The following is a 25,575-nucleotide window of genomic DNA, read 5'->3' on the forward strand; positions in this document are numbered from 1 at the left end:
GCCGCCGTCGCGGTCTCACTCCAGCCGCACGTCGTGCAGCTCGCCCGACCTTTCCCGTGCAGCTTCCTCGTCGTCCCTGGATGAATCGGATGGTGCTGCCCTTTCCCAGGGTGTGAAGAGTGCTGCCCCTGGCCCGCATCACGTCTCCGTGTTGCCATCATCTGCAGCGGGGGACCTGCCAGTGCCGGCCTCGTCGCCCACGACTACACTGACAACGAGCACTTACACGACCACTGTCTGCTCCACGCGCATGTCTGCTGCTGCGTCTCTCTCTCAGCCGTCCACCAGGTCCTCTACTGTTTCCGACCAGTCTCCTTTCCTGTCGCTCTCGGTGACTGCTCCGCACCCTTCTGCCGAGTCGCACGGTCTCCCTGACCCGAGTCTCTCTTACCCAAGCCAGTCGGCCGCCCCTTTCCTTCTGTCCTCGTCGCCACTAGAGGATTTTGTCTCTGCCTTGCCTGCTGGTCTCGCTGTTCCGGCTGCTGCGCCGCTTGGTGTTGTGCTGCCTGGACCTGAGGCGGCTTCGACTACGATGTCTTCGCTGCCTGACCTCTCCTCTGCTGCGGCGCTTGCCCTCTGGACCAAGATACCCGTCTCCGGCTGTGGGAGTCACTCATCCTGCCCATCTTGATGTACTGCGCCGTCGTCTGGGCGTACGTGCCGGAGTACTGTAAGCGGCCCGTTTACTCCGGCTACAACCGCGGACTCCGCACCGTCCTCGGCTGGCCTCTACATACTGCAGTCCGCCTTCTCTACCGACTGGGGAATGTGCCCTCCCCGCAGGAGCGGGTCAGACTGCTGGCTGCCTCTTTCTTCCGGAAGATCCGCGGGCATACCAACCCGCTGATTGCGGCCATCGGCGATTATGACGTCGCGGCACCCCGTGCTCATCGCCGCATTCGTGATTTTCTGCTGCAAGATCCCCCTTGACCTTAGTGAAGAACCACGGCCTGTCCTCCTCACATTGGCATGACTTTGCCTGCTCCCTTCTAACGTGAAGATTCTTTTCCTCGTGGCTTCTTGCTGACCGCGCTACCTGTTCATCAGCACCGGTTCTTCTTTTGCCCCGTGCCACTTTCTTTCTTTTGTTAGCGAAACGTCCTGTTGTTTACTTTTGCTGCCCCTCCACCATGGCTGCGGCTGGGTTTTCCATTTTTTCCCAGCATCTTATACCTTTGCTGGTAATACCTTATTTTAATTTTTTGCTTTATTTTCCCCGCTCGTAGCAGTGTTTACGAAAGAGCTCCAAGAGCTGGAGCGTTTGAACCCAACTGTTGGTGGTGGGATCGTGTAATTTACACGAGTGAGTATCTTGCTCAAAAGGTCATACTTGACTTGTCAAACCTTAAAAAAAAACAAAAAAAGACACAGCTCGCCGGCCTACACCGTCAACCGCCGCGGAGTTGCTGCCGCCCGAGGACCGAGAAGACTTCGACTGGGTGAGACCTCTCCGAGTTGTAAGCCAGGATATGGACAGTTCATGTGGAAGCGTCGCTGTATTTGGCATAAAATCTTTCCGAGTTGACATTAAGTAAAAGGGCAAGAGGGCGTGCGTTAGCAACTTCCGTGAGGGCTGAACAAGCGGGTGTCGTGACACTATCACGAAAATATCACGACACTATCACAACCAGTTTACAACACTGTATGGACTTTAACTCTACCAACGGTAACGAAGAATTGTAGGCATAACGACCCGAAGATAGTACGTATGCCATGACTATTTGCAAACACAAGATACAGCTAGCAGGATAAGAACTTATGCGGTACTGCGGCGATGTGTAGAGAGCTTCACTTGGTAGCGGCGGAAGAGTAACAGAAAACAGAACGCATAAACAGAGACTATGTTACACCAATGGTTGAGTGTAAATAATTGTAACCGCTTGTATTAACGATCTGAATTTATGTTACGAGTAATATTGAGTAATATTAAGATTATGAATGTTCAGTGTGACATTGTATGTTTTCTAGCCGTAGCAGTTTAGCTTGACGGCGTATCGGTCGTAAGCGGTGACGAGCTCACGGCTCGACAGAATTAAGGCTATTGTTTCGTTTTTTTTTACTTGTTCAAGAATCCATCACAGAGAGTTAATGCATATGTCTTGTGTTATAGTGGGATCTTGTATCAGCAGTTAGACTCCACAAGAACCCGACTTATTTACGTTTTATGTCAGTTTGAGAATCAATGAAATACTTGTTTGTCTTACTGAGTTTGTCAATAAATTGTTATTGGAATGAACTTAACTTAGCAACTAATTTCAGAACTACCGGCAAACGTTCTTTTTCCTACTTGTTAGGGCTTTTCTATGGCTGTAGTAAAATCCGTGATATATTTATTATTCTTTTAATTTTATTTATTTAAATTTTCAAATTTAAACTGAACTATATTGACTTTGTTGACTATATTTTTCCAGCCTTTATATTATTTTATTGTAATTAATTATTTGCATGCAATTAAAAACTATTTTTAAAGATGCCAAAGAAGTATAACTTCTCACGCGCGTACATAAGTACACGCACCCATTTTTTTTTTTTTCCTTTTTCTGACTCCTTCCGAATTTGCATTCTGGATTTAATTGTCTGCTCATTCTGATTGTTGGTTTCAATAAATTAGACTTTATCTAACTCTTAAGGACATGGCCAGCAAGCATAATTGTTCAAGCTATTGTCACCCATGTGTGGCAAATATTTAGAGGGCCAGAGATGCTGGTTTCTGATAATGCGATGTATTTTTGTAGTAAATGCATCCAGGAATTGGTTTTTTTTTTTTTTTAGATGCAAGCCCCTATTATCATTGCCCAAACTAGTGGAGAGGGTCAACATAAATGTTAAAACGGCCCTTACCATATTCAACTCAAAGAATCAACCAGGTTGGGATGAATAAGTGGGTTTCTTGAATATGGTGTTGAATATGGCTGAGCACAAGATGACCGAGTGCATACTACCTGCGCTATTATTCTTTAGGGAAGGAGTTGCCCCTTCCCCTTTTAAATGTTTGGTGGATCCAACTGGAAGCTCTGGAAATATCTGGTCCCTGGATTTCAAAGTAGTGTTGAAAGGAAGCCACAGTGAATCTGAAAGAATCCCAACAATGTAACAAGGGAGGAGTGAGGCTAACATGGCTGTAGGAGACCTGGTAGTGTGTCGTCAGTTTCCTCGGAGCCGTGAAGCTGTATCATATCAGCTAAACTACAATTTGCCAATGGGGCCTTTATAAGGTATGTAAGTGTTTAGGTCCAGTTACCGTCCTTTTCAAAGACATGAGCAACCCACAAAAAAATGACCAAAACGCACAAGTTTCTCATGAGCGATGTAAAAAAATTAAGTCCTAATGACAAGTTATATTTGCAGGCAGTGATAAATTTTTGCTTAGTTTGTTTGGACTTTGAATTAGCCTATTTCATAGTTTGGATAATTCATATATTTTGTTGATGCTGAAGCATTGTTGGTCACTGAAATTTGGTGCCTCCAGGTTAATGTTTGTCTATAAATGTTTTTTTTATTTGTCCATAATATTATATTTTAGTGTTTTGTAATACTCTAATTTTTGGCTTACTTAACTTTCCTTTTAGTCTTTTACTATGTTCTTGCCTATTTAAACTTTGGAAATGTTGACGAAAAAACAAAGGAAATGTTTAGTGTTCTGGTATAATTATTTTTTTTTCTTGTTTAGTTTTTTGATTTTGTAATCATGTTTTACAATAATTTTTTTAATTACTTAAACAGGGTGATTGGGGTACTTGGTACTTGTAAACGAGCTTATCTTCCAAAAAGAATTTCAGGGGTAATCATGATAAAAACTAAAAAAGAGCATCTCAGCTTCCAACAGGTGCTGCTATCATTACTTCAAGTTAAAAAATACAAGTACCCAGGGCCGGCGCGTCCATACAGGCGAACCAGGCAACCGCCTAGGGCGCCAAGTAGCTGGGGGCGGCGCAGCACGACACATAACAGCTGATATAACATGTTTAACGATTATTGAAACTAGATGAAAATGGTTTTTTGTAACAGTTTGGAATGTTTATACTGATATAAGTAATTATTTAAAGTCCACGGTGACCTGTCTATGATTTGTAATAAGTAAAAAAAAAAAACAAAAAAAAACACAAGCCTGCTTACATTTGATTGTTGAAAAAAAAAAAAAGTAGCCCAGGAATTTTAGAGTTTAACCCGGAAAAAAATATTATAAAGCTGCAAATTTGGTCATTAGTACTATTCACCTTCCTGAACAACATACTGATTTTCCCCTATTCTCCCGTGCCGGCGTCCATGTTTTTTTTTCGGGTAAGAATGTCTTAAGTCGCAAAAATCGACACACCTGCAAAATTGACCCTTCAGAAATTAAACCCAAAAATAAATACTCTTCTATATATATTTTATTTCATCGTAAGATCATAATAAATAGCTGTAAATTTTCAATTAGTAAATGAAATACATTTTCAGCATTTTTAAAGCGATTATCTTTCAAGAATTTCTTGAAAAATTAGCAAAGTTGCAAATCAACTGACTCAGAGAGCATAAATTAAGCCAGATAGCTAAAACATGGTTTCTACAATCGATATTTGCTACAGTTTTCTTTTTCCAATGGTGTATTATTTATTCTCATGGGATGGTTTTTTTTTAGGAGATACGGCCGTCTAAACAATAGCGCGCGTCGTGTAATCACATACACTGGCGTGCATCGTCAAGTGCAATTGCGAGTCTACAGAATCTATGTAAGTGTAAGCTAGTTAATATTCAAGTACCATTCAGTTAAACGCATATTATAAGTATGTTAATCATGTATACATAATTTATATAAATGATTTGGACTGTTATGTTATGCGACACCTAAACTGAAACAACACTATTTCGATTCCTAATTCAGTTTTGTTTTAATATATTTCAAAATAAATAACTTATGTTAGGCCTATGGTAATATATTTTTTAGCACAGCATTTACTAAAATTAATTTATTTTATTAAAACTAAAATACGGTTTTCTATGTTAATAAAACCATCTCTTAATTATATGCATAGTAGTAATGTTTGCAATCTTTTCTACAACTCTTTCATTATGAATTATAAACTAAAAAAAAGGAAAGCAATTTATTTGGTTCATGAATTAGACATAATTACTTATAAAGTAGCTTCTTCTGGGTCATCTTCGTCGCCACTTCCATGAAAATCTTGAATTTCTATATTCATGCAGCTTCCTCCTCTACAATGTCCACACATCATCGAGCAGGCCAATCCAGCACGCCTGCATTCACATATGTAGCCATAGTCTGTCTTACAGCCACAGGAAATCAGGCGCAACAAAGAATCAGGTGCAGGTGCCCTGCTAGTCAGTATTGGAACCAAGTATCCTCCAGCCAGTTGCCACCCCCAGTTGACTGAATTAAGGGATACGTTATCATACCACTGCTGAACCTAGGGCAAATAAACAAGTTTTATTATTTAATTTTTCGATATTATATACATTCAGTTACATTCTCAGTGTATAGTTGAAAAGAATTACCTGATGTGTCAGCAGTGAATGTTCTGCACATACTACACTTGTTGGTGGCAATGTCGCTAGTTCAAAGGCTGCCGTAACAGACTGCTTAGCGATGGAGCGTGTATACTGAATTACTCTGAGTTCATCCAAACTGGTGATTTTTTCCCTACCGTACAGAGCTATGACGAATTTCTCTACAGCAGCACAAACCTCCTCTATCGTAGACTCTGGACTGTTGAACACTTGTGCAACATAGACCATGTCAGGTCTCTGGAGAATTTTCCATGCTTTTTTTTTACCTTTGCCAAAGAAAGCAGATGTTGTGTCACAACCCGTAACTGCATGACAGAAGAGGAAATTATCTTTGCTCTTTCCGATATGTTCTTGAATTTCCTTCACATGACACACTTTGTCACATTTTGTATTCATACCTGGACTAAGGACTCTTAAGTCCATGACATCAGTGGCGCGGGCTTACAGCATGACTACAATGTCTGTGTCAGATGCAACAACTGTGACATTGTTTCCCAATGAAACCAGCTCAAGCGCTTTATTCACAATAAGAGTATCAGCATCGCCCTCAGAATTGCACACTTTGATTCCTGCTGTTTCGGAATGGTGGGCCAACAAGGTGATCAGTCGTTCCTTGTTGTGATGGTTACTTAGGAAATCAGCTTGTGCTGTGCTCGCAAATGTGTTCATGTCAAACATAAATTCAGCAGATGTCCTTTTAGAAGCACGCCGAATATGTTCTTGTGATTTTGTAGACAGAACATTGTAGCCATCAAATACAACAGTCACAGATGCTCTATAATGTTTCTGCACAAATTGTAAGTATGCATCCACTATTTGGCCATATGTAGCAGGACGTGACCAAACCAGAGCATGAAGTAGATGACCACCATCAATTACTATTCTTCTTGGGTCGTTTGTGGAGTTTTCCTCAGGTGTTGTGTAGGAGAAAAACTGTAAAAAAGCTGATTTCACTGTTTTACGCATTCCCACTTCATCAAAAAGAGCTGGAGGTCTTGGAGAAAGTTCATAACTGAGATAGTGTTTGAGATCATTCTCAGTCTTCATGACACACACTATCCGCATAAAGAGCTGGTGAGAATTTACCTCTACAACATCATCACGTATCAAAATGCTTCGAGACACTGCTGAGAGAGGCATGACTCTGTTTTTATGTGTAAGTTTAACTTCACCAAATGTCGAGCCTATTGTACGTTTTATAGCACCCAAACCAACATATTCTGCTTGATCACAGTTAATACTATCATCTCCTACAACACCAGATGCAAGTGATCGCAAGCAGTCTGCATTCCAAGGAGAGTGTTGCTTAAGTCAAGACAGTAGTACAGCAACATCACGAGCATCTCTGGTTTTGCGTGAATCCCTTAACTCAACATGCTGTTCAGATGATCCAGCTTTGATGCCAGAAAGCTCCTCCAAGGCAATGCATAACTTCAAGCATACAGGAAAAGCAGCTACAAAATATGCAAGTGTACTTTCTGTTATTCCACGTCCTCTTGTAAGGCCCCCTTGAGTTTTGAGCGCACGCATGAGATCCTGCTCTATCGACAAGTCCGTCCATACGCCTCCCCAGAACTCGTCCTTTCTTTGTACAGTAAAGAAACTTTGTGATGTAAATTTGTTGTACCCATTTGGCGGCATTCGAGATGGAAGTTCCTCCATCTGCTGGACATATAGGTGAGCTGATTTTGCATAGTGAAAGTGTCCAACAGCATGCAGGTATGGCAACATTGACTGCACACACTGTAAATGGAGTTCCCAATCACCAGACCTTTCAGCTCTAATAAAAAGGCGTAATATGTCCACCTGCCACAGGTTCTGCACCCATGACTTGCCAGTACGACTTTGTTCAGACAATGCTGTGCACTTTCTTTCAAATGAAGCTAGAAAACTGACTAGCAAAGGTGACTCCACAGCATCTGGAATCATTTTCTCACCACTTATAACTTCAAGAAAGAGTTTGTGTAATTCTTCTTGATAAAACGAAAAGCAATTTTCCATTCCTAGTATCATAGTAATCAGGGCCTGGGAAGTTAACATGTGTGCTCGCACAGCTCTAGAAAATGCATGGCCTGAAATCATGTGTGTTACTGAAGATTTAGCATAAACTTGCATCAACAGCTCTTATATGCCACTCCCAGACATTATGAATCCAACAGAGCCCACGTAACTGACGAGGAGATGGAATCCACCAAGCCGAAGAGTTACACTATCCAGTTCCCCAAGAGGTGCAGCTGCGATAATTTCTGATGCCTTCGCATAAAGTGGCTGATCAAAAGTAACAATACAGCTACCCTGATTGTGGCGTTTACACTCCTCAGCTGCAAAAATAAGTGCAGTATAAATAATACTGTGATTTGATCGCTCTAAATTTATAAATGGCACTGCCTCGACTGCAGTGACGCACCAACTAATTTCCCCTGTGTGTATACAGCTACGCATAAAACCATTCCAAGATGATGCTTAAAACTCTTCTAACCATCTAGCAGAGGTCCAAAGTACATCTTTTGCAATAGCATTTTTCACAGACCGAGCTGTAGCATCAGACACAGTGGCTAGCTCGCGAATGCTAATGCCCTTAAGTCCTGGCAATGTTGACTTTTTGTAACTGTGAACTTGAAGTTTGCCTCTGACGGCTATGATGTCTGCTGATGGTGGATGAAGCTGTCTGTTAATTGTCATTGATTCTTGGTTTTGAGCTTTGCATCTCCCACAGCTGTATTTTATATAATAATCATAACTTTGACATCACATTGTTGACATCACATTGTTGTACTTTCAAAATTAGAATGCTTCAGCATTATAAATTAGTAGAATACCTTATAAATATTAATGCATTGTAGTATAAAACAAAATAATATTTAGATAATGGAAAAGTTTTCATTTATTGAACATAATAATTAGTTTTTTTATGTTTTGAGTGATTACCGAACAACCGCAAGGCCTAAAGAGGAACACTATTCATCAGGAAATAGGAAAGTAGTCAGCCATGGTCTTTACCAGTATTTGCCTAGAGTGATTTAATGAAACCATGGAAAACCAAAATCACAATGGCTCAACCGGGTATCGAACCTGAGTCCTCCCAAATGCGTATCCAACGTAATGCCGTTGTGGTACATACCTCACTATTGACACCACAAAAGTAATATAAGTTCAACACAATGCTAGGTTAAAATTGTAATAAATTACCGTACCTGCATTGTTCGTGCAACTTTAGTGACGACCCAGTCTCCACGAGAGACCGTAAGAAAAGGACGTTTCCATCAGCCCTTTGTTCACTGGCTTTAACGAGTCCCAACAATCCTCTTGTTACTGTAGTTATTTCTTCTTGACCAGGTTCCAGTGATTTTTACAAATCAAACACTCAGATTGAGTAGCAATTTCAACTAATATTTCATTTCTAACCACAAACTCACATTAAGAAATAAATAACTCATTCCAAAGCACCAGTAAATACGCAACTTCACTTCTGACACGTCCGGAGAAAGACTGAACATTTATTTGAGGAGCCAGTCACCGATCAGTCGACTGTATGTAATCGATCGACAGAGACAACAGACACGTATGCAAGTACTGAAATACAATGCGTCTAGACAACTGCTGGTGGTGACTCGTGCCAGAACTCGTGATTACACGACGCGCGCTATTGTTTAGGTGGCCGTATCTCCTAAACAAACCATCCCATGAAAATGAATAATACACAATTGGAAAAAGAAAACTGTAGCAAATATCGATTGTAGAAACCACTTTTTAGCTATCTGGCTTAATTTATACTCTCTGAGTCAGTTGATTTGTAACTTTGCTAATTTTTCAAGAAATTCTTGAAAGATAATCGCTTTAAAAATGCTGAAAATGTATTTAATTTACTAATTGAAAATTTACAGCTATTCAGTATGATCTTATGATGAAATAAAATATATATAGAAGAGTATTTATTCTTGGGTTTAATTTCTGAAGGGACAATTTCGCCTGTGTGTCGATTTTTGCGACTTAAGACATTCTTGCCCGAAAAAAACATGGACGCCGGCACGGGAGAATAGGGGAAATTCAGTATGTTGTTCAGGAAGGTGAATAGTACTAATGACCAAATTTGCAGCTTTATAATATTTTTTTCTGGGTTAGGGTATTTTTGAGCCTAAAATTCCTGGGCTATAGGCTTACATGATGTATTTTGAGGCAAGGAAAACATTTTTTGGAGTGTCCGGCGGGGGGATGGGGGGGGGGGGCTTAAGGTTTTTCGCCTAGGGCGCCAATTTACCTTGCACCGGCCCTGCAAGTACCTACCTAACATATGTTATTATTATAAATTAATATTATGTGTATCTGCATGTGAGATTAAGTGTCTCGGGAATCGTCAGCTGAGTTTTATAATACTGAAAGAAAAAATGTGAATTCACACACAATACTCAATAGAACATGAAACACTCTTAATACTGTAGAGTTTTAAAATAGTACAGTGAACATATACACACTCAGGCTACTGACCCCAGCAAGTGCCTGAGAAGGCTCGTGTAATAAATACCTGGTCAGCGGGAAGGTGAGGCCACTGAGCTACGTGAAGGAGCAGCAGTCGAGTGCGCGGTGGCTTGCAGCAAGTGGCCTGGCTGGCGATAGCTTCAGCGCAAGGTCACCCAGCCCAGCCCAGCGGGTGGTTCAAGGTCACGACCTGTCAGGGGGGGGGGGGCAGGAAGTTATCGCATCTGCTAGGACATGACACACAGTGCCCGCACAGCGGGGTGAGGAGATAGACGAGCGCTTGACGTCACAACAATAGTGCCGGATAGATAGGTTGGGACTCCTGAAGGTCGCACAGACGTGGAGGTGTATTCTGAAATGTGAGGGAGCTGCCTGCTCAGGCACGTAGGGAGACACAGACATAGCAAACAAACCAAAAGGGTGCCAAGGTGCTCAAAACTTGGCAACAGTCTGATAAAAACTATTACGACAATATAAACGTCCATCTGTCTTAGAACTAAGTCATGCGTCTCAACTATAAAAGAAAGAGAAAACACAGATAAATATGTTGTGTTAACGACAGTTACGAAAGATTTTATGACGGCTCGAAAATGGAAAACACTTCAGCAGAAAACAAATTATAAATAAAGTACTTAGCTCGCCACATTCTAAGTAAAGATATTCACCTGAAATGATGAACTGTAGTAGTATGCAATAGCCGGTCCGGGACTCGGAGTCGGGGGGGGGGGGGGGGGTGTCTGCTGCCTTGGAACCTGCGTCTCCGATCACATCACGGGGGCATCTGGGATTCAAAATTACTCCAAAATGACGCAAATGACTCAAAAGTTCCTAGAAATGTCCTATTTCAAGGGGAAAATTCATTTTTTTTGCGGAAAATTCTACGTTTTATTCCTCAAAAATTCCACAATTCGAAATTCAGATTGCCTCAAAAGTCTTTTGCATTTGAATGAACCCAAAATCCCCATTGAGGCTTAAATCCCCCATGACAAGCTTCCATTAAGCATTTGAGGGAAACTTTGATATTGACCTTGACCGAAAAAATGAAATCTTTAATTTCAGACCAAAAAGTTCCATATATATATATATATATATATATATAAAGCTTACATCAAAATTTTAGTTACTTCATCAATACAAGTTCTCGGTTAGATTCATGGCGAGAGTAAACATGTAATTAATTAATAGGAAAATAATAACTTTTTATTTAAATAAGAAAAAATAATTTCTTACGTCACACCCGCCATCTTGGATTTTAAAACGTTGCACTTTATGTTGTCGCTGCCATTTTTAAAATATGTAATTTTATGTAAGAAAACCAGGTAAAATAAATTTAAAAAAATTAAATATTATAATTTGAATATAAAAATGTCTACATATTTGAAAATGGTACACCATACCTAATGAAAATCTGTAATTATTATACAGGGAAAATATTAAAAATTAAAAAAAATATTTGATTAAATTTTAATCAAAAAATCATTATGGAGTCTTCGGTTTGAAACCGGCCAGGTCATTTGATTAAAAATGGCAATGGATTCTTATTCCATGGAAGCCACTCGCAGACTGAACTTCCACCACCAATGCAAATGTATATATATCGCCAGCTAGTCTACTGACAGCTGCTAACTTGTTTTCTTCTCCGAGTGCGCTACCGCCACATTAGTTTAATTTTTACCCGCTAGGATGCAGTAATCATTTATTACTGTGACACCTGACATCTTGTCATACGGAAGCTATCCTGGAAATTCATAAATAATTAGCTAGAAATTCGGGAAAAATTACAAAATTCATCTTATCCTTGGTTAGATACTTAACCAAATCAGAATTTTAAATTTAAGAAAAAAATAATTTTAATAAAATAATATGGCGGAAATTACCAAAATGGGCTTAATTTCCTCTGCTACCAGACTCCATTAAGCCGATGACGATATATTGATTTTCATATATCCTATATTATGTAATTATTCAGTTAGATATTAAGGAAAAATTCCAAAAAATCATAAAAAAATTAATCACTAAAAAATGAATGACTCGATCGATTTCCGCCTTTGGTTCGATAAACAGAGATAAGAGTAACTTAAACTTAATAAAAAATTTTAACTCTGTTTCCCATTATCTTTTGAGGAGTTTATTAACCTTTTTTTCTATGAAAAACGACTCTAAATAAGATACCTGACTGACGAAATAAATACGTTGCCACTATGCCTACCATGGAAATCTAAATTTTCGGTACTTGAAATACCTACCAAACAGGTCTTGTACAATGTTAAGAGTATTGACCAAGTGTCTTTGGCCCACGAGGACAGGGCATGTACAATGTCAGGCTATCGACCAGATGTCTCCTAACCACGAGAACAATCAACCTGATTACACAAAAAAAAGATCCGGAAAAAACGGTAGGATACGATCGGTCGCAATATGCGCTAGAATGCAATGATTCCAAATGTCTTTGGCTCCAACAATCTTTAACCCCAACTGTTTTTGGCTTCAAAGATCTTTAGTTTCAAGTATCTTTGGCTCCAACAGTCTTTAGCTCTAACTGTCTTTGGCTTCAAACTGTCTTTGACTTCAAATGTCATTGGCTACAAATGTCATTGGCCCCAAAAGTCTTTAGCTTTAACAGTCCTTGGTTTCAACAGTATGTATCTCCAAAAGCCATTGAGTCCAAAAGTCATTGCTTCCAAATGTCATTGTATCCATCTTTGGCTTAAACAACTCCAAATGCTCCAAATGCTTCAACAATTTTTGGCTCCAACGTTCATTGGCTCCAAACGTCAATACTTCAATGCTCAAATTGCTCCAATAGCTTTAAGTGCTCTAAAGCTTCCATTGATCCAATGCGTCATTTTCTTCAGGAGTTTCCATTTGGCCAACAGCTCCAATTGCTCCAAGGGCTCTAAAGCTACAATTACTACAATTGGCCAACAGTTGCAAGTGCTCCAAAGTTCCAAAAGCTTGTTCCAACAGCTCCAAGTCCTCCAAGATCTCCAATGCTTCAAATGCTCCAAACCTCCAAAGCTCGAATTGCTCCAAGAGCTACAATAGTCCAAATTCTCAACAACTCCAAGTCCTCCAAATCTCCAAAAAATTAAATTGCTCCAACAGCTCCGACTGCTCCAATTGCACCAAAAACTCCAAGTGCTCCAAAGCTTCAAGTGCTAAAAAGCTCCAATTTCTCCAAGAGAACCAAACTTCCTTTTTATTCAGAAAGCCCAAATGATCCAATCGCACCAAATTTTCCAACAGATGCAACCTCTGAACTGCTACAATTTCTCCAAGTGCTGCAATCTCTAAATTCTCCCACATTTGGCTCCCACTGACTTTAATTGCATTTTTTGATCGAACTTGGCCTGATTATACTATGATTTTATTATTATTCTCCATTTTGTCAGTCAATGGTCATGATTTTTGCAACTTTAATTTAGAAGCTGTATTACGGGAACTCGGTATTAGATAGAAATCATAATCCGAGAAATAAAACAAAAAATAATATTTTTTCAATTTCATACCCATGTAAGAGATACAAGTCTGAGCACCGTAATGGCGGACAAAGCTCCTAATTAAAACGGGCGCTCGGCCCTAGGGAAAAGAGGGGAAAGGTTCGGTTCTGGACCGAAAACTTCCGGAGGTAACCGAGGTGGGCGCAACTACACCTTCAGTTGTTGCATCGAGGGACGACCACTGCGCTCTCTACCAGCGGGCACAGAAAGCTACATAGGATCAACTTTTACAGGACGCGAGTAAAAAGCATAGAGCCTTATGGCGCAGCTGGTGCTGCTCTCTGGCGGCCTAAAGGGGAAGGAAAGAAAGAGTTTAGCAAAGTCGCCACTAGGTGTCGCGGGCGTTAGCTCCACTCGCTGGCGACAAGAGCAGAAGTAACTGTTTCTGCCACTAGATGTCGTGGGTGGTCCATATCTGCACATATTTTTTCTGTGGAAAATCGTCATTGAAGTAGGCCACTGCCTGGCGAGTTCACGCCAGGGCAATGATCCTGGGCCAAATTCTGAGAACCAAGGTGGGGAGCTGGGGGGGTAGGGGGGTGAGGGTGGACAAAAAACGCAATGAGGCTGGGAACTAGTGTCCAAATGTGACTTTCTATGAGTGAACCTAAGACGTATGCGTGACGGGAAGAGCTGTTGTAAGCTGGTCTCTGAGAAGTGGTAACAACTCGTCCAGAGCTGTTGTGTGCAAATTTAGTCATGCAGGGAATTAAAGTTACAGGCCCACGGGCGTGACTGCACGCGGGAGAAATGTCATCCGGGCTGCTAACGACGTCTTTAGACTTGCAAAAGATCAGATTGGCCCCTGAGAAAAGGTGCCTCGGGCTACTGCAGCAAAGTTTAACTAAGTAGAGTACACCAGCCTAACAAGTGTAAACCACCTTTGTTTAACCAATAATTATGAAAAACCAGATTTCCAAAAATAATTTAAAATTATAATGAAAACTAAAAAAAAAAAAAAAACGTGCCGAATTACCTAATTTCCGGCACAAGCTCTGTTGTAAATTAAATGTTTGTTAAAGTACCACCATTGAAATATGATTATGAATTTTATATAAATAAATTATATAAAACTTTATATATATGATAATACAAACAGCACTCAGACTAAGATTATAAAGCACATTTATTATTAATTATAAATTCTAAGTGATTGATATATTGATATATATATGTCACAAATAGTTGAATACATGTAGGTATGGCATTTGTTGTATTTAAACAAATAAATACAAAAAGAAATTTACATTTTCTATGAAATTATATTTATTTCATAATTTTTACTTAGTCTTAATCCACTTATACATTATTGACAACAATGTACTAAGCCGAGTTCTTGACGCAGTAACCCAAAGTGTAGTTGCAGTTCAAGTTGCTTCCACATTCATAACCGGAAGGATAGCCTAGACCACCAACTGGGATGCAGTATTCTCCTTCAACTGAAACAAAAATTTAATTATTGAGTAGAATGACATTAAGAAGCAATAACACATTAAGTAATGTCAGTAATATGTAACTGTTGCTCCGAGGGTTTCTGGCTAAAATGCTAAAGACCTGATCCCAATATTGTATGGCAACATCACGGCGGCCATCTCGGATTACCTTCACTTTTAACCTTGACCTTTAAAATTTGCCAAAAAGACTACAATATATGTCCAAAATTCTCCAAATCCGCTCAAATTTCCAGCCTTTAGCAAAAACATAATCAGCAAAAAAATTTGAAAAATAATATTGTTCTCTATTTCAAGAAAAAAATTCCCGTTTTGAGAGAATATTCCCAGTTTTATTACTCAAAAATGACCATTGCTTAAAAAGTCCGCAAAGTGGCTTAAATTCCCTGGTGACAAGCCACTTTAAGCCACCGAGGACATGACCTTGTCAAACAGGATGCCATGGCCGTCATATTGAATTATGACGTAACCGTTGTAATTATCGTTATTACCGACATCTTATAAATCCGCAATTTTTATGCTTGATAGTCAAGAAAATTTTAAAAATTGCAAACAATTGATTAATAAAATTTAAACAAAAAATTCCGCCCTCTTGAATGAAGACATCATCATTGCACATATCGTTACTGTCACCATATTGGATTCTAGGAACGTTGAAGGTTTCGTTACGCCTGCCATTTTGAATATGTATGACGTCATAGTTTCACATTTAGTTGCAGCAGCAATATTGGATTCTAGAACATTGTAATATTTTTTACGACCACCATCATGAAAATCTATAATTTTTATGCTAGAAATTCGGGGAAAAAAGTTAAATTTATAAAAAAATTAATTAGTATAAACATAAGCCATCTTGAATTATATCACTACCACCATATTGAAAATCTTAAATTATTTTCAGGCAAACTGGAAAAAATTTAAAATTTATAAAAATCAATCAATAAAATTTAAAATATATAATAAAACAGCACTTTCATCGTGGAGTCCTAGGTTCGAACCCAGTTAGGTATAAAACAATTAGGACAGATCCTTCCTCCATGAAAGCCACCGACAGACTGAAGTCCCACCACGAATGCCATGACATACATATCGCCAGCTAGTATGACATCACGTCTGCTGGAGACCACCATCTTGCTTCGTCAGCAACTCAGCGCGCGCCAGACCTGCTTCTATCATGTACCGGACAGGTCAGCTACTGGGCAGCACCATGCACGAGAGTGGTTTGTAGAATAAACCCCGCGAGCGTTCTTCGTAGTTTATTTCCGTACTCTCTGAACATTCCTGTAGTGACTAACTACTGTGTGTGCGGCGCCTGAGACGGCCAGTAAGGGCACAATAAGTCGACTCTGCCGACGTACCGCTGCCTCCGGCCGTGGGCCAATATCCCCCTGAGATAGTCTCGTGTATCAGTGCACGCAATCACTGATTGGCGCCGGACACGACAGCAATCATTCAATACCAATCTGCGAGGCAGTGGTTAGACGTCAATTGTGTTAGGGCAAATTAATTTGAATTATATTGGTGCGAACTCACATCCAATATGTTTTAATTCTCACTAGCGAATAAGGCAAAATAAATTTAAAACTGCAGTGAAAGGCTTTTTTAATATCAGTAAGCTAGAGGAGCGTGTAATTGCTGTAAGAGAGATGTAATGATGTAAATTTGTGGTATATAGGCCACGTTCATTGCCCGGCTTTTTATGTTATTATTACATATTTTATATGTTATTATTTTTGTTAAGACACAAACTTTTTTTAAATTTTATTTATTTGATTGCAAATGGCCTCTAATGTTTTGAGTTGTATTTCCTATTTTTTATTTACTTTTTTGTTTCAGGTTTGCTGTTGGCCTCGGACCGAAGGCCACGACATCCAGAAGCTTTGACAATGTTGTGTCATCTGATTCAAGTTTGATAGTTATTCTAAAATGATTGTTATAGATAGTATGAAGATATTTTTAGTATTTTTTTTATTGTAAATTGGCTGGACGTATTTTAAAGAGACTTAAAATGACCAAGCTCTGCACGGAGGAAGGGAGCAGAATGGAAGAGCGACGCAGCCGGCAGACGGCTCGACACCTGGTGTGTGGACTGGACAGCAGTAAGGCCGGGTGCTTGTCGCAGTTCCGTGTCTCACAGACACGTGCCGAGCGCTGGGTCGGGAAACCTTTATTATGTTAGCGTTACATGGATGCGCGGGGTTGCTGCGAGAAACAAGCAAATGTTGAAAGTGATACGATTGTGTTAAATTTTCCGGTGGTGACTATTAAGTCGGTAAGTGCACCTTCCACTCTTAAACGAATCGGGATTATGTTGTAGTATGTAAGCGGGAACAAGTAAGGTAAGTTAAATTAATCAACCAGTTAGCCGTCATTATGCAAGCACAGATAATACAATATATTGACGTGAATGATAATTCTACAATGTGATGTATAATGAACACTGTAAGCTTGTACCCAATAAGGATAAGTGTATCCGAAGTAAGTCACAGAGCCGCTAGTGTGGTCAGAGCGCACTCACCTAGCTGAGTAACACAGGATGAACAGCAGCCACATGTAGTGCTGTTGGGTTTCAAGAGCTGATTGCTGCTGCACTTCAGATCTGTGCTGCATGTCACAGAGCTGCAGTAGTTCGCGGGACAGGCGATAGAGTGCACCTCCGTCACAGCGAGCACCAACATCACTAGCACTAGGCAGGCTGTGTATCTCATCATGGTTCTAGCCCTGCAACCATTACAATCACTGTTGAAATGTCCATTTCCAGATTGTTCCTCTAGTAAAAGGTTCAATATCCACCAAATATATTTATGTAGCCTATTTAGGATTAGTTTGTAGGCTATCCCCTTATTTTATCTCTATCTTAAATTGAGTTAAATTATATAAAGAAACATCACAAAAAATTAATGTGTATTGTTTAGGTATTACCTTAGCATAGAAACTTATGCAAAATTCAATTGAGGGAATTACTATGCATGAGCTCAAAGACTGTTAGTATCATGGGAAAATATTAACAAAATATTGACATATGTACAAAACCATATTTAATTCTCAGTCTGATAAATATCTCAAAGTCCATTCTGACAAAGCTGTTTGTTCTCCAACCCAGAGGTTCGAGTTCCCATGGTTCAAATCACCTCGCTTCCAATGAACTTTGTATAAAATATTACATTTTTATATGCCGATAAGTACCATAATAATATTGGTAGGTAATAGAACATCATCGTTATGTGCTTGAGACAGAGCCATGAGGACACTCTTTAGGAACAAACAGCAGAAACAAAAATGGTGGTATACAAGATGATGACCTCTAGTACAACAAAAAAACAAAATGGCAGATGTGATGTCATATAAGAGGGCCCTCTCCAGCAGACAAAAACAAGATGATGGATGTGTTTTCAGAAACTAAAAAAAAATGCTGTTACATCATAAGCCAAGATGGCAGATGTTATGTTAGTATCCAATGTGGCGGAATATTCTACCATAACAAAATGTGAAACATTCTGGGAGTGAGTCATTCGATGCCCAGATGGTGGAATTCAAGATGGCCATTGAGGTCAAAATTTAAGGTCAAAGGTCAAGGCACAAAGATCGAAATAAGGACAAACCAAAGTCAAATTTCAATGTTAAAATATCAAAATGCCAAGGTTACCATAAAATGTCAAGGTCAATTTGAAAAGCCAAGAACAAAGATAAAGGTCGAAGGTCAAAATCATAGTTAAGTTCAAATGCCAAGTTAAAGTTCAATCTTAAGGTCAAGGTCAAATGCCAATTTCAAAGGTCAATCTAAAAATGCCAACTTAACGAAAAGTGCAATGATGTCATAATTAAATATGGCCTCAGAGTTGTCAGAATCCAAATTGGTGGGAGGACATACATCTCCTTAAGCACGGACCAGTCCCATCTCCAGCTATTATATAATACTATGCTTAATTGTTCTTTTATTATATGACATTTCTCATGAAATTTAGGAACCAAGTATTTGAAAGGGTACAAGAGCCGGGTGTAGACATGAATACACCAGCCTCGACTCCTTCCTCCGGGAAGCAGAATGACTAAGATGCCCTGTTACGATGTAACATATCACCTTCAGCCAGCTAAAGTCAAATCTCCAGTCCTCCAGATTTGGGTGATGTCTTCAGTGTGTCCAGCAGATAACTACGTTAAAGAGACAGGATCATCCAAAAATATTTATTGTGGAATCTTAACTCTAAAAAGTGGGGATTGCTTATTTGAATTGATTGTTTTTGATTCCATTATAATTCTGCCAAATGCAAACTTAATGGTAAAATTCTATTTCGGGATGGCCCATACACATGAAATGTTGTAATGTTGTTATTTTCCTTAATATAATTTAATAATGTTGATATGTTATAATGTTATAATTTTAATATACTTTGTCAATAGGTATACATAAATTAAGTTACCTTTTTAACCTGTTTGTGAAATCCATGTTTTCTTTATTAATGTTAAAGTAATTAATGGTAAAATAAATATAGATGCACTTATATTCAGACGAAATCACCCTTTTTTTATTGTTTTACCTTTGAAACTAAAAGCTCCACCAGTCTCCCTAACTCATTCTAAGGGGGCATTTAAGTTATACAAGTGCCAAAGAGAGAGTATGTGTAACAGGAAGGAGGATAGTATCGGCCATCTTGGGTATACATGGTGGCCATCTTGACCTTTAACCTTGACCTTTAACCTTGTACCCAGCGGCCATCTTTGATACACCATCTTGGATCTGCCATATTGTATTCTGCCATTTTGAATTTCACATCAATCATTTTGTTTTATAGAACATTCTGCCATTATTTAAATTATGACCTACCATTGCAATTTTCATTACAACCACCATCTTGAAAATCTGTAATTATTATCAGAAAATTTTGGAATGGATTAAAAATTAATGAAAAAATTAGTTATTCAAATTTTGTTAAAAATGTTATTTAAAAAAAACACTTACATCACGGTGTTCTCTGTTTGAACCCGGTGAGGGCAAAAATTAAAATGGAGACCTAGCCTTCCTCCACAGAAGCCACCAGCAGACTGATCCACAACTAATGCCAATGTATTTATATCGCCAGCTACTATGTCGTCACATCCGCTATCTTGTTTTCGTCTTCTGGAGGCAGCCATATTGTTTTCGTCTGCTAGAGGATGCTGATGCCATATTAGTTTAATATTTATCCACTAGAGTGCAGTAATCATTCATTGCCAGGATGTCTGCCCTATTGGATGCCATATTGAAAAATCGAAATTTTAAAGCTATAAATTCGGGAAAAAATACAAAAGTTCATAAGCAAATCAGTAATTAATTAATTACTTTATTCGATCAATATACGTCCTTGGTTCGATAATTGATCAATGTAAAAACTTATTTTAGAAAAAATTACTTATTAGTTAATAAATCATGTTCATAATCCTTAAATTGTCTCAAGGTCCTCATCTACCAGCCTCCAATAAGCAGATATGGCCACCATCTGTTATTTCACAGTTATCGAATACAGAGCGGCTCACTTCTGCATTGAGCTGTCTTTCAGTCTGAAGTCCGACGATGATGTATCTTGGTTTTAGGGCAAGCCAGGACATATTTGCAGGCTCCAGGATCAGAATGGCACATCAATGTTTTTGCCATTTTATACGATCTTCAGCATCTTGATACGTTCAGCCAAGCTTAGTTGGATGTGAGTGAGAATCCACTCGATAGACTGTAGTGTTAGCGAGACATCCTATGGATTTTCTGCAGCAGTGATGATTGCAGTAATGTGTATGTTGCATACAAACACGAACATAGAACTTTCCTTTGGCATAAACAGGAAGCTCATATTCATCTTCGAGGGCCCAGCCGGCCATCTCTGAAGTAGACAGTTCGTTTGGTGTGGAGGTGGACAGCATTTGTAAACGTATTTTCCGTGCTTCGGATATCTTAGATTTGCTCCGTTATTTATCTCTGGTTGACACCTCCCCTCCCACTTGCGCTTGCTACTCCCTTATCATTTCTGCCCCACTCCATGTCTTTATTTTGGTAGTGTCTTTTACCCACTCCTTCCCCTGTAGATCTACTTTCACGGTAGTAGTACATATAAGGTCATGTCAGTTCTAAAATCCTTCTTGTTCGTTTAGTTCTCTTGAGCAGAGACTTAGTGTCGGTGTAAAAATCGGTCGTGGGCGTGTAAGTATATTTATTTGGAGTTGTAAGTTTGTTTGTCTTTCTTATGTGGCTTAGTATAAAATTAAATTGATTCGTAACTACAAATATTGAAATTCCTTTTGGTCCACCATGCTCAAAATTTAGTTTACTTGTTTCTTTGTTTTGATCGGTTCCGCCGCGGCACATTTTTAAGTACCCTATGCTGCATTTAATGTTACGTGCCTACCTTAATGTTTAATGGATGATGGTTAATATTTGCTTTATTTTGTTTTGAGTTATGTATGGCGTATTGCCTTGTTCACATTCTAGTGGATACATGCATCTTGTAGCATGTTGTAAGATTAGGTAAACTACGAATTTATATATTTTTTTGTTCCAACTGGAATAAATATTTAAATTTCTTGTTAATCTTGTCTCCTTTCATACAGGAACTAACCAGGTCTACAGAAGCCTCCTACCTTTAGGGGCGAAATGTTCTTTGAGACTTTTTTTGAAAACATATTTATGATCATAAAATCGAAGACTGCAACTGATGTAGCCAAGACCATGGCCAATATTTTGCATGATGGTCGTCTACCATCCACCTGCAAACAAATCTCGGTAAAGAATTCTACAATGTGACCTTAAAGGCTTTGATGAATAATTATGGTATCAAACACTACTCTACATTTAGTAATGTCAAGGCCTCAATTGTCGAAAGGTTTAACAGAACTTTGCGCACCAAGTGATGACGGCAGTTTTCGGTTAACGGAAATTACAAGTGGCTTGACATCTTTCTGAAACTAATAAGCGAGTATAATTCCATGGTGCATTCCACTACAAAATTAAAGACTAAAGAGGTAATGGATTCGAACAGTGTTTTAGAACACAAAGCAGAAATATCCACGAAAGCATAAACTAATGTCGGTGACATTGTGCGAATATCCAAGCATAAAAAGGTCTTCGAGAAAGGTTTCACTGGGAATTGTAATCCCACAATTTTTGTTTTACACATGTCCGTGAATCGGAGCCTAGGACCTACAACCTCGAAGATTTGGACCACAAGTCTATTAATGGCGACTTCTATTTGGTGGAGAAGATTATCAAGAGAAGAAATGGCTAATCCTACGTCAAGTGGTGGGAGTTCCCAAATGGCCATAATTCGTGGGTAGCAGATGCAAAAATCGAGAAACGCTAATAATTTTAGTAATTGAATTTCTTTTCTACTTGTAGTAATGTAGAATATATTTAATTAATTATTCGTTTATCATTTTGTGGTTTTTTATTTCTCCAAACTGTCACTTTCATGGAATTTTTAATTAATTTTTTTGCATTGATTAAGTATCGAACCAAGGATGGATATAGATGGAATAAATTAGTATATTAATAAGGTATATATTTAAATTTTAGAATATTTTTACTAAATTTTTACGTCAATAAATAAAAAATTCCAAAATGGCGGTCATATCAGCTTACTGGAGGCTGATAGATGAGGAACTTAAGCAGTTTTTTTAGGATTTTGAACATGAATGATTAACTAAGTATTATTGCCTAAAATAATGTTTCTGTATCAATCAAATATGGAACCAAGGCTGGACTTCGATCGAATAAATCAATAAAAAATTTACAACTTTTTGTTGTGTTATGGAATTTTCCCCAGATTTCTAGTTTAAAAATTGGGAATGATCAAGATGCCATCCAATATGGCGGACATCCTGACAATAAATGATTACTGCACTCTAGTGGATAAATATTTACAATATCATCTAGCAAAAAAAAACAATATGGCGGTCTCCAGCAGACGAAAACATGATGGCAAATGTGACGACATGCTAGCTGGCAATATATATATATATATATATATATATATATATATATATATATTGGCATTTATGGTTGGAGATCAGTCTGTCGCTGGCTTCCATGAAGGAAGGTTAGGTCGCCATTTTTATTTTTGCCCTCATCGGGTATGACCTGAGGACACCATAATGTTAGTTTTTTATTAAAAATTTTTAAAATTGGGTTATTAAATTGTTTACAAATTTGAATTTTTTTCCAATAATTTTTGGAAATAATTACATATTAAAAAATGTCGTATGTAGCGAAATTTTTTTACTCTGACAGAATATTTCAAAAAATGGTGGAATGTTAAAAAAAAACAACATGCGGAAAGTTTTAGAAAACAAAATGGCAGATGTGAATTTCAAAATGCCATAATTCAAGATGGCGGATCCATGATGGCAACAGGGGTCAAAGTCAAGATCGAAAGTTAAGTTCAAGGTCATACAAGATGACCTCTGTGATGTCAGAATGCAAGATGGCCGATTACATTCTCCATCTTCAGACAGAAGCCAGTCCCAGGACCGGCTAATATGTACTACTGACTTTTGAATGTGCAAGTTCACATGCCATGCAAATATTGACTTTACAGAACATGGTCCATTGAGTTTGATGCTAGAATTGAAATAAGAAATTCATGATTGTTAATACACGTTAATTTACACGCCATGTAATGCTAAAACAGGTAATGTGATAATGATCTATTGCAATGTAGCGAATGGTAATTTGCTACGTGGGTTTTTGCCTATGTTTTTGTATTGTTAAAGCCCCATAATGCATACTCATGATGTAGTACCGCAAAGAACATACTCTAGTGTTGACAATTTCTCAAACAGCAAGAACACTAAGTAGTTTTTAGCAAAAAATATTAATCGCATAACAACTTCATTATAAGCGAGGAAATAACATCTTAACAACCAAGATGCAGCAAAATAAAATAATTATGCTCGTAGTGTGGAATGGCAAAATGTGCAAAAGTTAATTTTTTTTTCCTATTCAAAATATTTTAAAAATTATAAAAGCTGGTAATATTTATGACATCGCTTAAAAGTAACACTAGGAACACAAGGTTTTTCTCGAAACATACATATGTACTACCATTTGAAGGTCGCATTCCTGAACAACACCAATATATCTGACTTTAACTTCGCTATTGTTTGTGCTGATAAGAGTAATCGCGGCAATGTTAAAAGGCCAAAATATGCCAAACATATTGTTCAGAAATTTTCTTCAAGTTTCAGATAACATTATTTATCTTGTCAGAAGTGTTTAGTTAGATATCCAAAGAAAAATAATACTTCACGGTCAAACCTAGTAAACATCCACTTCAAAAGTGGTTGCTGCCCAAACAGCGCGAATTATCTACATGATATTCCTAATATATCTCCATTACTGTAGATACAACCCGAGACAACCGATATGAATGCATATATTTTGTTTCATCTTTACAATTATTTTAGTTATAAACAAAACTCTAATGATATAGCATTATTTCTTTTATTAAAAATATTAAGGTTTGTTAGATAAAGATTTGTAATATTTATAATTTAATATTGTATACCGTACATAAAGAATATTTATGGAAAAAACACAGACATTTTTAATGGCTGTTGAAAATATTTTAACCTCTATAACATTCAATAGATATCCCGAAAGTACAAAGTCCTACTTTAGCTGTCCATATCATAAGTTTAGAGTAAACTTGGCTCCCGTGGTAATTTACCTGTCGCAACTGTTGTTAAAGAATCCAAGAAAATTAACAAGAAGCTCATAGTGAAGGTGCATCTAGCCACCCAGTGTCACCTTTGGATAAACATTAGCTAGCTCCCCGGATATGTTAAAAGGAACATCTGTTAGAAATGAAGGCTAATTCGTGAGCAGATGAGGATGGTCATAAATGATCCATGAGAGGGTTCAAAATCCCTAGTCCTCAGGTTTATAAGTGTGATCACTAAGTGAAAAACCTATGACTAATGATAGTATCAGGCATTATCTCTCGGAAGCATTACAACGACACACCTAGGTACTGATCAGCTGTAAACTCCCAGAGCTGTGGTACTTGGAGTCGGCGGGGGAACATCCCAAGTGATCCTGGCCTGGAGCGGGGTCGATGGGTGAGGTGCAAGCTGACAGCATGGGCAACATGGAGACTCGGGAGTACCGTGGGCTGATCCCATCTCTGCTGGGCTTCTCCTGGTGGCAGTGGTTGGCTCGGAGACCCCGCCGTGTGCCAGGGCCAGCGGGTGACGTCAGGGCGCGCGAGGCATGGCTGATGGCACTGGAGGCGGCTGTGTGACCACCTCGGGCAGACTGGAGGGTTGCCATGTGCACTGGTGCACAGTTCAGGTGGGCTGGTGTGATGAGAACAGGCTCGGTGTGGCCCAACTATCCGCCTCCAGTGATCTAGCGACGGTGGTTTAGCCGGGTGGACTGAGTGTCTACAAGTATTCGTTGCTTGTTGCGTATCGCCAAGAGAGGGCGACGCCGATCACATGTCACGACATCGCCGCGCCTAGGAGAATCCAATGGGGGACCGAAGACAAGTGGCATCGACTGCAGCAATGGCCGCGAGGAACCATCTTTAACAGGCGCACGCAACTCGAGTCTGGGGTGGAAGCCACCCAGGAAACTAAACATAAATATGTGAAAATACATATATGGATTAATGTTCACG

At 38.9% G+C, this 25,575-nt stretch overlaps 1 protein-coding gene and 1 long non-coding RNA gene across 2 annotated transcripts in view; both read right to left on the minus strand.

The window, feature by feature from the left end:
- The window catches only part of LOC134542570 (uncharacterized), a 36,171-nt gene extending 26,043 nt beyond the window's left edge, over positions 1–10,128 (minus strand). Inside the window, exon 1 of the long non-coding RNA XR_010076817.1 lies at positions 10,031–10,128. This is a non-coding gene — a long non-coding RNA (uncharacterized LOC134542570). The remainder of the gene's footprint in view (positions 1–10,030) is intronic.
- Positions 10,129–14,726: 4,598 nt separating this feature from the next.
- Positions 14,727–25,422, minus strand: LOC134542571 (uncharacterized). The gene is made up of 3 exons (XM_063386943.1): positions 25,063–25,422; positions 17,454–17,656; positions 14,727–14,923 (listed from the first exon to the last, which is right to left on the minus strand). Exons 1-3 carry the CDS (start codon positions 25,224–25,226, stop codon positions 14,808–14,810), a joined length of 483 nt encoding a protein of 160 aa, XP_063243013.1. The 5' UTR covers positions 25,227–25,422; the 3' UTR covers positions 14,727–14,807.
- Positions 25,423–25,575: the final 153 nt, after the last annotated feature.

This window comes from Bacillus rossius (assembly GCF_032445375.1).
Source record: "Bacillus rossius redtenbacheri isolate Brsri chromosome 9 unlocalized genomic scaffold, Brsri_v3 Brsri_v3_scf9_1, whole genome shotgun sequence".
In the NCBI taxonomy this organism is placed as follows: domain Eukaryota; kingdom Metazoa; phylum Arthropoda; class Insecta; order Phasmatodea; family Bacillidae; genus Bacillus; species Bacillus rossius.